Source organism: Candoia aspera, chromosome 3 (genome assembly GCF_035149785.1).
Source record: "Candoia aspera isolate rCanAsp1 chromosome 3, rCanAsp1.hap2, whole genome shotgun sequence".
In the NCBI taxonomy this organism is placed as follows: Eukaryota; Metazoa; Chordata; class Lepidosauria; order Squamata; family Boidae; genus Candoia; species Candoia aspera.
In genome coordinates this window covers 33,796,595-33,809,184 of record NC_086155.1, presented here as the reverse complement: position 1 = coordinate 33,809,184, position 12,590 = coordinate 33,796,595, and the positions used below count along the sequence as shown (strand labels likewise).

Here is a 12,590-nt window from a genome sequence, read left to right as displayed (position 1 = left end):
TATCTCCCCATTCAGGCCTTAATGTAGGCCTTCAACCAGAGTGACCAGTGCTGTTACCATTCCATGTCCATGTCTATATCCTAGCTGAAAGATATCTAGATAATACACTTAATCTGAAAAGTTCTGTAGTTATATTCCACCATCTTCTCAATGAGCCTTCCCTAAAAAAGAATGGTTGGATACTAAGTGATAGTTGTCCAGATTGGCTGGATTCTGTGTTATTTGTCCCTTCTGTGTTTTGTATTCATAGGATTGTGTGTGTGTGTGTATGTGTATTTATACACACACACTGTGTGTGTGTGTGTGTACATATAGACACACACTCATAACCATAAGACTTTAAACCTCCAGTGGTGCCAATTTATCATCTTCCAAGTACTCCCAGAAAGAGTTCAGTTTTTACAAACTTCTGGAAAAATATCAGGATGCACACTAATCTGACGGGTGGGGTGGAGTGGAGGCAGTCCTCTAACACAAGGCTGCAGTTGAAAACACTGTACTACCCCTTTCCCCTTAACCTCACCAAAATGGGGGACTGCTAGTAATTTCTTTCAGGAAGCACACACCAGATAGGTTGATTCTACTTGGACAAGGCTAACCTGAAGAAACCAAGTCAAGATTGACAAGGCTTGTATAATTCAGACCATGGTGATAAAATTTTCCATGACATATAAATTCGTGTTCCATTGTTTTACCTTATTCATTCTTATTACTTGGTATATTTAACATCAATATAATAAATAATAATAGTAATTATTTGAGGAAAGAAGGAGACTTTAGTCTATTTATCTGAATTAAATAGAGAATTTGCTTTTCATTATTTGGTAGGAGTATTCCTGAGAAATTGATTCTTGAGATATTTGTTCATCAAATTGAAAGTAGGTAGTGATGGCAGAGGTTGATGTGGTCCATGATTTTGGGTACCTGCTTTCAATTTGATGGACAAATATACCAACAAATCAGAGAAACACCCATGGGATCAGCACTCTCAGGCTCATAGCAGAGACTGTAATACAGCATCTAGAAACTATAACACTCCCACACATGCAACCAAAAGTATGGATCCGGTATGTAGCTGACACCTTCATCATAATAAAAAAAGGAACAATTAGACAAGACTCATGAAAGAATCAACATCTTCAAAGGAATAAAAGTCACAAGGGAAGAAGTAAACAACAACACACTACCCTTCCTGGATATCCTCATCTGCAGAGGAAATGACTGCAGATTAGAAACACAAGTCTATCAAAAGCAACCCACACTAACCAAGTGCTCCATTACCAAAGCACCAACCCAACCTTCCACAAGAAGAGCTGTGTCAGAACATTATTCAGACGAGTACAAACATACTGCAGCAACGCAGAACACCAGGAAAAGGAAACAGGCCACCTATACAACATCTTTCAACAAAATGGATACCCACGCAACTTTATCAAAACGTGCCTGACCACTCAACCCACTACAGCACAACCAACACAAGCTGTGAAAAGGATAACACTGGCACACATCAAAAATGTTTCAGAAACTACCAACAGGCTATTACAACCACATGGCTTCACTGTAGCACACAAACCAACCAAAGCCCCCCCAAACATCTTAAGTAAACCAAAAGACCCAGTAGTCCAAGTAGAAAAAACAGGAGCCATCTACAACATGCAGTGTAAGGACTGTAACAGCCACTACATAGGACAGACAGGCAGAAGACTAGTAGAGCACATCCATGAATACCATCTAGCAGTCAGAAGATACAATGAAAACTCCTTAATCTCACAACACATGGACAGACTCAACCATAATTTCAACTGGGAACCTGTGAGCATCCTAGACTAAGCTAAATCCAAAAACGCTAGGGAATTCCTGGAAGCTTGGCATTCAGACAAACCAGCCATCAATAGACACATAGAGACAAACCACATTTATATACCATTCAAGAGAGAGAATAAAAAAGCCAAGAAGGAAATAAAAAGACCAGAACACATCCTCTCCAGCAACCTACACCAGATAAGCAGCGATTAACACCAGACAAGCAATCAGGCAGAAAACAATAATCAAGGAACTACCAAGGAGAAACCCCCCACCCCCAAGAAACAGCTGCATACAAACAAGGAACAAACCCCACATGCACCAGCACTGATGATGTTACCTAGTCGGGTAATGAAACACCTGCAAGCAAACAACTAAGCTCCGAGAACACCAAGGACTCCACATGCTTTTCTGTCTCCTATGCATTCATGTGTGGGATTATAGCAATAAAATTTGAAATATTGGAGGAATTATTTATCATATACTCTTGTTCTTTAATTCTTTAATGTACTAATTTAACTATATTATTTTTAAAAAATTGTTTGGCAAAGGGTCTACCTAGAAAGGGTAAAACTGAATAAATAAAATATATTCAGAATTATAGTCCCAATAAATAGACACACCCCTGTGGTACCATTTTTTCCTAAAGCACATGGTTGAAATATAGACCCTTAATATGCCCTGATGATGCAGATAGTCTAGCACAATCGGAGGACATCCAGTTGGGAAAGACTGGGTAAGAAAATTCATTGCTGCTGCGGTTCCATCCCTAGAGACTGATTATACAGCTTAGCTTTCTAGTTAATGACTATGGAAGTTATATCATTGAGGATATTATTTTTTTCTTTATTTCATGTATTTGTTCAGTATTGAAGAAGAATATTTTTTCACATGGGAAAGCATTACTTTTCTTTAAATAATTCATAGACACTGCTTCTATTCTGTTTTCTGTAAGCTTTCTTTATTGTCTATGAGGTGAAAAAATGTCATTTGAACAAAAGGAAACTGTCATAAAATCAGACAAAAACTGTAGGGAATGAATTGCATAAATAATGAAGAGTGGGTTGTGAATAAAAGTTACTAACTATAGTTTCTCTACTATTGTGTGACTCCTGAATTGTGGTGCTTTGTTATTGGCCCTTATGTTGATGATTTTTTTTTTCCATTTCAGAATTTGGTGTTCACTTGGCAGAGTTGACTGTAGATCCCCAAGGAGCACTGGCTATTCGTCAGGTCAGTCATTCCAAGTAATCAGTTCAAAAGATTTAAACAATTGGTATACTGAGTAGTTTTCTGTATATTAGTACAATACGTTAATAGCTAATGCTGGGTAGAAGCAGTTGACTCCTTTGCATTATAAGTCCAGTCTTTTGATAAAATCTTTTGTGGTTTTGAAGAAGGTTTTGACAGTGGTAAATTTTAGAGCTCCATACAGCCTGAGCATTTTAGTGTTACACTGGTCTCTCATTCAGTGGAGTAACAATGGTGTTATTGAGCACTACAATTCCTTGAGGCATTTGCAAACACATATGACATACTACAAGATACCATTTTAAATTCAAGGTTGGCTTATGATGTTTTTAACAAATTTTTGCTCATCCTTTAAATTTTCACAGAGTGGTTTATATGAACAACAATAATTTAAATAACCCTTTAGTCAGACAATAAAAGCACATCTTCAGTGGATGCAATCTTAAAATTTATTTCAAAATCCTAGGACGATAAAGGCATTTTCTGATTTTGCTAAATGTGTTATGATTACGCAATTCTTACAGATGTAGCATTAATTGTAATTGGTATAAGCAGGATGATCTAGACTAGAGTAATTGATATTTCAAATGGATAGATCCCAGATTGTGAAGAGATTTTAAATTTAGCACCATCACAACATATTATCACTAGAAATGGATGAAGAATCAGAACAGTAGTTGAAGGACTGGCAAAATAAGCTCTGAAATTCTCATCTCTGTTAGTAATTTAGCTTCTATATACTGTACTTACTAACTGGACTGTTTTCGAAGGCAGTCTCATGTATAACACCAGAGTCTACTAGAGCATGGCTAACTACTTTCAAGGCTATCTTCATCCAAAAGATATCATAGTTGGCTTACAAGTTTAAGCTGTTGAAACTCATATAGTGCCATAAAGACTGTGTGGTTAGCATCCCTTAATCTTTCCTCAAATATGAAGGTTATCTTTTGTGATGCAGGTGAAATGCCAACATCCAGGTCACTAAAAGTATTTCTCAACAGCACATCTTGTCTGTGCCTTAGTTTACCAGTCATCATTCTGTCACTCCACTGCTTAACCTGAATAAATAGTTTGCCATTGTCAGCTTCTTATTCCATTCCCAATATAATCTCATTCATCTGTTTCATGTAGCAGTTTAAAAAGAATGGTGAAACTAGAAAAAATCCATGGAAATACATAGCATGAATGTTATGGACATGAGAGATGAACTCTCTGCATCCCCTTCTTCAACTGGCTGTTCAGATAAGAACAGAAGGATATAAAAGAGCAGTCGTCAGAAATGTAATACAATCAATGGCACTAAAATCACTGGAACAGCCAGAAGAATTAACTGGGCTGCTGCTCCTTTTCATGGTATCTGGGCAACCAAGGCAATTCTGTGTTGAAACGAGTACAAATCTTTTTTAACCTGAAAAAATATTTTTATTAAAATAAAAATAAAGTGTGATTGAAATGAAACAAGGTAAATGCTCTAGCCCAAGATGTCTGTCTGTCTATCTGATTTATATGGCCACTCATCTCACAGCAGTGACTCTGGGTGGCATATAAGATTAAAGCAACACTTAACCATCTAAACCACAATGCCCAAGGTACAAAAATAACCCAACTCATACAAGCAGTACTGCCAGTAGAGCTTGCCTAATCTCCTGGGTCAAATGTCTTATGAAAGGCTAACAGAGTCATGGCAATCCAGATTTCTGGAGGGATGTTGTTCCACAGGGCAGATGCTGCCACAAAGAAGGCATGACTCCTGGGTCCAACAAGATGGTACTGTTTGATGGAAGAGACCTGGAGCCTTCCTTGCCAGACCTGGTGGGCTGAGGCAAAACAATGGGAGGCAGGCGGTCCCACAAATAGCCTGGCCCAGAATGTGCTGGCATTGCTCAGGAATCAGTTCCCAGAATGCTTTGTTTGGACTGAATTTAAGTCACAGTTATGTTTTATGGTTAAGGCTTTCTTGAAATCAGAATTGGCAACCTAGGGTGAATAAAGTAATTCACATTTAAATGGTCAAAGTAAAATTAAATAGATTAGCCTTAAGAATATGGTTACATTTCATTATAGTAAAAAATTCTTAATGTCAAGTCAGTCATGCTAAACCACAGATGTTAGATAATAGACAATTGCTATCAATAGTTAGAGTTCCGGGATAGGAATATTCTTGTATTTAAACTATGTAGTGAAGAATTAAAAAGAATAATTGTAAACCAGTATTAAACAAAGTAATACATGTGATTTTAAAAGGTGGTTGTTGTTTTTTTGGTCTCTATCAGCTTCAAGTTATACATTGCTTCATGGCATAATGTAAGGCAGTCTTCTGGGCAGATATAATTTGTTAAATAATGACTAATATTTACTTTAGAATCTAAAAAGCAGCATTCCTCTGTAACAAATCAGTTGTATCTGTTCTTTGAATTTTTGAAGAGATGTAAGATCTTATGAAATAATAAATCTGGGAATCTTCATTCTGTCTTTTTTTTATTCATATAGCTAGCATCTGTGATTTTGAAACAATATGTGGAAACTCACTGGTGTTCCCAATCAGACAAGTTTAGACCTCCTGAAACTACAGAAAGGGTAATGCCTGTTTTTAAAAACTCCATTATATAGTACCCAAGTTTAGAAGAAGACTGTATTTTTTATGCAATTTTAAAGACATATAAGGGAAGAGAATAGTGTTTTCTTAGGACCCTTTTGCTAAGTATTTAATGATATTTGATTAGTAATGATATGGCATCTGTAGATACTGCTGTTTTGTGCAAATGGGGATTGTTTCTATGTTCATCTTTTCCTTTCTCCATAGGCAAAAGCTGCCATTAGGGAACTGCTCCCCAATGGGTTGAGGGAATCAATTAGCAAAGTACGCTCAAGCGTTGCTTATGCAGTTTCAGCAATAGCACATTGGGACTGGCCTGAAGCTTGGCCTGAGCTTTTTAATCTCTTGATGGAAATGTTGGTCAGTGGAGATCTAAATGCGGTGCATGGAGCTATGCGAGTGCTTACAGGTATTTGTATGTCATATACTATTAACTGGATAATTCTACTACCGTGACTTAGGTCTGCTGAAATGTATTGCCTTGATTTTAAGATAGAAAATAAAATACTTCCTATTTTGATGTATTTGTAGTAAAAGTATACAGTACACAGTTCATAGACATAGACGTAGTTTATAATATAAACAGGGATTTAGACCCTCCAGACTTTTATGGAAGTTGTATAATAATAGAAATATTGGGGTTTAATAATCAACAAAATGTGTCATTCCATTAAATCATTAGCTAATAGTTATTTCCTAAATAATGCCAGATGATTGGATATCCACTTCCATAAGCATTGACGTGAAACAGGGAAAAAAAGTTGCACTAGAACTCTGGCAAACTGCCTCTGCTAGATCACGTTGTGTCATTTTATCTCAGGGATGGGAAACATTCAAATGATAACAGGCCACAACATGGCCAAAATATTTCATCATTTTTTCTTTTGGAAGGTTTGAAAGGTGTGTGTGTGTCTGTGTGTCTGTCTGAAGGATAGGAATGGAAGCAATTCCTACTCCCATCCTTAAACTCCCAAAAAATAGTGATTGTGGCAATTTGTAGAGGGTAAATGGGAATGAAAAGCCTCCTATTTTTCCTTAATTTGGAAAGGAAAAAACAAAAAAACTGCCTCTGAAATTTAACTAGATTTCATCAGTATGATCTCAGGTGTTAATGGGCTGTGTAAGGCCTGTAGGTCACAGGTTGCCTACCCATGACACGCCTGTTCAAAAAATGATTTTTTTAAACAACGTTAAGTTCTCAGATTTTATTAGTGAGAAGTTATTTAACATTTTAATTTTCTCATATCCAAGGCTGTATCCAAGAATCCAAGGTGAATGGCAATTACTGGTGATAGTGGTTCTGTCTTACTTTAACCAGAAAAGCTGAGGACTGATGTGTACGTAAGAGAATAGTTTCAGGGCACCTTCATGTAAGAGAGTCAATACATAATAATAAATTATGGATATATGCCTGGTTCTCATTGAGGTAGATAATGAGTCAGCTCAGTTAGAACTCTTCAGCCTGGCTATATGATTTTCATTGTACAGAATTGTTTATATATGAAGATGGCTTTGAATCATGCAAACTCCCATCTATAATTTTAAATAACAGAGCTCAGACATAGATTTGTTATTTATGAGAGCTAGACTTCCAGTTTATGTAATTACAAGGGAAACTTTTATTCTTTTCTTTGTCTATTTGTGCATCTGTGTGCTGCTAAAATGGATAAACAGCGTAGAAATAAGGTGTTACTCCTGAATAAGTCTCTGTGAAACCATAGTTTGGCAATGTTATGTTACGTTTATATGTATATTATCTTGTAGAGTTCACTCGGGAGGTAACAGACACACAGATGCCTCTTGTTGCTCCTGTTATTCTTCCAGAGATGTACAAGATTTTTACAATGGCTGAGGTATGGATGAAAATTGTTGTCTTCCATATGGTAGGAATTACATAAAATATTAATATGCCTAGATTTACTATACTTTTAGTGTTACTTCCTCTGGGGTTTATTCTTGTCCTTCCTTTGCTGATCTTCCTTCAACTGTCCCTAAAGATCTCAAGTTATAATTATATGATAGCATAAGTCTAATTTGCCACAGAATACCATAAGCAGTTTTCTTTTTCTTTTTTCTGTAAAAAAATTCTGTAAAATCAAGATATCAGTTCTTCAGTAAAACCTGGAATAATTTAACATCTTTGACTAACTTAAAAAGTCAAACCTTTTCAGTAAGATATCCTTTGGAGGTCATTATGAAAATAAAAAGTTATTTTATATTTAAATATTTATCTTCTCATGAAGTATATTTTATTTAGGTTTTCTGAATGGAGAAAAATTGTAAAGCAAACTGTTTTTGTTAGAAAACATTCTGACAGGCATTAAGTAACAATAAATATTGGTGAAGGCAATTCCTACGAACACCCAGGCTTTTTCACAATTGTTAGTTGCTTCTTTTTTCTTAGGTGTATGGTATTCGTACAAGATCACGTGCTGTAGAAATCTTCACCACTTGTGCACAGATGATCTGCAACATGGAAGAGTTGGAAAAGGTAAATTATTGATTTCCTTATATATTACACTGATTGTGATACTTTAAAATTTGATGACATGATCTAGAATGCAAGTGATTGTTATGATTGAAAAGCATTTATATCTTAATCACTGTTGCTCAAATTCCTCTGTGTTCTCTAACTCAGCTTTGGTGAAACGTATTTCTGAAATATTCAACCAAAGAAAACTTGAACTTAGGTACTAGCAGTTTTTATTGTTGTTTAAATGTTACCATTAAGAAACTTCTCACTTGGTTATAGTAATTTCTAAGATGGGCAACTATATGCTAGCTCTGCATTCTGAGACCTATTTATTAAACTATTTATGAATGTACTGTATGAACTGATGCACAGTGTAAAACAAAATAAAGCACACTGTATAAAACTTCAAACAAATCATTACACTTTCTAAGCATATGATAAAAAGGCTGGGATCACTGTTGCCAGATCTACCTGAATACAGCTGCCAGTAATATTTTGGTGTGGTGGTTTAAATAAGTGACTTTGTAATATCACTGGAGAGCAATATTTAGTGGCATGATAAATGGGGCTTATAAAGGAAACTGATCAAACACTGAGAAAAGGGAGAGTCAAGGCCAAGCTGAGCCTGTGTTTCAAACTGTTGTAGGGGATATTCCAAACCTATTTGAAACTGATGTTTGTTTGTTTGTTTGTTTGAATTTATTAGCCACCTGAATCCAGTGGACTCTGGGTGGTGTACAAAACTAGAAAAACTATAAAAACATCAAATGAAGCGGACAGCCCAGACTGAAATAATCTTATAGACAACAAAAATCAAACAAAACAGGGGCCCTTGACAAAGAATAATACATCATTCCCAGGCCTGGGACCAAACCCAGGTTTTCAGAGCTTTCTGGAACCTTAGGAGAGATGGCACAGTCTTATCTCTGAGGGGATGCTGTTCCAGAGGGTGGGGGCTGCGACAGAAAAGCACACTTCCTCAGTCCCCCAAGATGACAGTGTTTAATATAAGGGACCTGGAGTGCACCCACTCTGCTGGAACATACTGAGTGGGTAGAAATGATTGGAGACAAATGGTCCCTCAGGTATCATTATGTGATCTAATTATCTTGATACTAGAGGTTTCAGGTACTTAATTGACTCTTCTAAGGTAAAGGTAAAGGTTTCCCTTGACGTAAAGTCCAGTCGTGTCCGACTCTAGGGGGCGGTGCTCATCTCCGTTTCAAAGCCTTGGAGCCGGCGTTGTCCATAGGACACTTCCGGGTCATGTGGCCAGCATGACTCACGGAACGCCGTTACTTTCCCGCCGAAGCGGTACCAATTAATCTACTCACATTTGCATGTTTTCGAACTGCTAGGTGAGCAGGAGCTGGGACGAGCAACGGGAGCTCACCCCGCCGCGCGGTTTCGAACCGCCGACCTTCCGATCGACAGCTCAGCGGTTTAACCCGCAGCGCCACCGCGTCCCTCAATTGACTCTTCTAGTGATAGAGTATTTCTTCCAAAATAAAACAAGTTGAATAGAAGAGTTTCATTAAAAGCTACTTGATTCAGTGCTGTTTATTTATTTTAACAAAATATGTTTTCTGTTGGACTGAGAAGTTTTTTGTGCTCTGGGAACTATTTTTGTCAAGTAACATTTGTTGAATAATGACAGGCATCCAGTTTTTTTAGATGTAAGCCTTTGCAAGAACCAATTCTCCTAGTATATTAATATTTTATCAGCAAACATCTGACTTTTCAGAACAACTTTCTGAAATCTTGTTTTGTTCCTAGTATTTATTAGTTGGAGGCTTGGAGTTTATGCAAGATACTAAGATACCTGAGTGACAAGTAAAGGAAACTTAGAGATTATGTATGTATGTATGTATGTATGTTTGAAAACTATCGTAATTATAGCCAGCTAGTTTTTCATATGGTGTAGGTGTAAAAATGGACTTTATAAATATTGCATCTTTCCTTTTTTCTGATTTTGAGCAAATTACACCTTTTCTTTTTCTTTTGATAGGGAGCAGCCAAAGTTCTGATTTTCCCTGTGGTGCAGCAGTTTACTGAAGCCTTTGTTCAGGCCTTGCAAATGCCTGATGGTACTACATCAGATAGTGGACTTAAAATGGAGGTTTTAAAGGCAAGTAAAATATCTGATTGTATAGGAGTTTGATGTTTCAAGGAGCAACATAAATGAGGATTTTGCATGTTCTTGAGAGTGTAATATGAGATATAATAGCAGTATGAGTTTTTATGTAATGTAATATGAGCAAAGTAGAATTGGAGTTAACATAGCGATACCATTGATTTGTCACAAAAAGAATTCAGCATAAGAGAAATCAGGGGAAATCTTTCCACAGAATGAAAATATTTCCATTGGGATCAAACATGGATAATCTTGTCATGAAATGATATTACTGGCAAGTGGCATGCTTTATGATGAATTAAATAAAAGTAAAAGATTTCCTCAAGTCAACTCCTTGTGGCTACATGGACCTGATAGTTTTCTTGGCAGCAGTATCAAAGTGGCTTGCCATTGTCTTTTTCTAGGTTGGTTTTTGACTTTCCAGTCTGGTTTAAAGACATGGCATTTCTTTTTCATCTCCCATCCAAGTGCTTATCAGGTTGCACCATGCTTAGCTTTTTTGGGAACAGTCAAGGTCTGTGGGCTTATACTCCAGGGTATTTATTGTACAGTAAACCTTAAAGCAGAAGACCAGATCATGTCAGTCTAGAAAACTGTACATTCTAAAAGTCTCCTTGTGTGTTAAGAATTGTCAGAGCCCAAGTGTAAAGCATTTACATAGACTGTTTCCAGTAGTATTCTCAAGGATTAATAAAATGTTCTAAACCTAACAACTTAATTGTGCTCAGAGCATCCACAGCAAACTGATATTATGTCAAAATGACAAGTACATGGTAACATCATGATGCAAATCCTGACCTTACATACTTGCATCCCAATATCTGGTGCAACTAAGTACAGTAAGTCACAGTATTCTTCATTTGCTTTCACCCCATTATGGTCACTTGCTACTTGTAATGTGGTACGTCTATAGAACTTATGTCTCTGAATTATGCATCTGCATTCATTTAATTAATAAAGGCATGGTTATTAGTAATAATGTGCAAAATATTTTGAATTTGAAACACCCTTGTTTGATTTTAAAACAGTTGTTACCAATTCCAAACAAGATGCTGTGATCATTCTGGAAGTGTATTGAGCTTAGGTTTGCATGCATCCAACAGCTAGTATCAGGCAGAGGACTTTTCTTTCTGGAGAAGAAGAAATATAAATGTAATGTTAGAGTGAGGCTTAAAGAAAAATGGTAATACTGTAAATGAAAGTATGTTAATAATTCTAACAAGCTGTTTTACTTCTAGGCAGTGACTGCTTTAGTGAAAAACTACCCAAGACACATGATTTCCTCTATGCAACAGATTCTTCCTATTGTTTGGAATACACTTACAGAAAGTGCAGCCTTATATCCTTTTTGCTTTGGTTTACAATAAGAATAGATTTCCTAGAAAGGAAATTGGGTAGGGTAAGGGAGAAAAGTTGGTAGATGCTAATTTACAATAAATATTTCTGTGATATTTAGAAATATGATTTCTAAATATTGGAAAGCCTATGGGAAAATATTTTGAATACATCTTTTGGGTAAGTTTGGCAACTAATGCAGCTTGTGGAGGAGAGGTGTAATGTATGCTGATTGAGGAACACACATAACTGCCTGTGCTGCTGCATTTTGCACCAGCTGCAGCCTTTGAATGTTCTACAAGGGCAGCCCCATGTAGAGTGTATTACAATAATCCATTCTGGAGGTGACCACAGCAAGAGTGACTCAGAGTAGAGCCCCCAATCCTGGAACGGGAGCAAAGAGGACACAACATGAAGTTGTGCAAAGGCCCTCCTAACCACGACTCATTGAGCAGGAGTTGTGATCCAGGACTCCCAAGTTGTGCACACGGTCTGTTTGGGGGCAGTGCCACCCTATTCTGCATTAAGATGTTAAGTCCCTGTGTCATGTTCATCGTTTCAATGTGTTCGTACATCGTAACGGTTCGCATGCCAGAGCGCTGGCGCGCGTTCCTAGCTGAGAGGGAGCTGCTGATAAACCTTGCACCGAAAGCTCTATCTCTCTGTGCTGAGCAGGAATGTGTTTGGGTTATCTTTTCCTGTCAAGGTCTTCTTGCCCATTGATCAGCAGAACTCGTTAGGAGCACCTGGGAATGTGAATTTGAGATGATTGAAGGGGGGGTGGGACTCTGCTTGTAACGGGGCTATTTAGTTTGATTTTAGGCGCACTTTTCTTATTCTCAGCTTTCCTTGTGTTTGCACTCTATCCTTAATAAAATCAGAACTTAAACTTTGCCTTTGAGTCTGAGTCCTTCATTGGGAGAGGCATTCATTACACCCTGGTACCTGAAGGCCCCAAGACCCAAAGCCACTCAGTCATGATAGGGTTGAGCTGAAGC

At 37.2% G+C, this 12,590-nt stretch overlaps 1 protein-coding gene across 2 annotated transcripts in view; it reads left to right on the top strand.

The window, feature by feature from the left end:
- The window catches only part of IPO9 (importin 9), a 40,898-nt gene that overhangs the window by 6,832 nt on the left and 21,476 nt on the right, over positions 1-12,590 (top strand). The window contains exons 2-8 of one of the 2 annotated variants that reach the window (XM_063297309.1): positions 2,975-3,036; positions 5,545-5,631; positions 5,858-6,059; positions 7,415-7,503; positions 8,055-8,141; positions 10,132-10,255; positions 11,500-11,596. In XM_063297309.1, coding sequence (XP_063153379.1) covers positions 2,975-3,036; positions 5,545-5,631; positions 5,858-6,059; positions 7,415-7,503; positions 8,055-8,141; positions 10,132-10,255; positions 11,500-11,596 — 748 coding nt within the window. The remainder of the gene's footprint in view (positions 1-2,974; positions 3,037-5,544; positions 5,632-5,857; positions 6,060-7,414; positions 7,504-8,054; positions 8,142-10,131; positions 10,256-11,499; positions 11,597-12,590) is intronic. The other variant, XM_063297310.1, reaches the window with a different exon arrangement.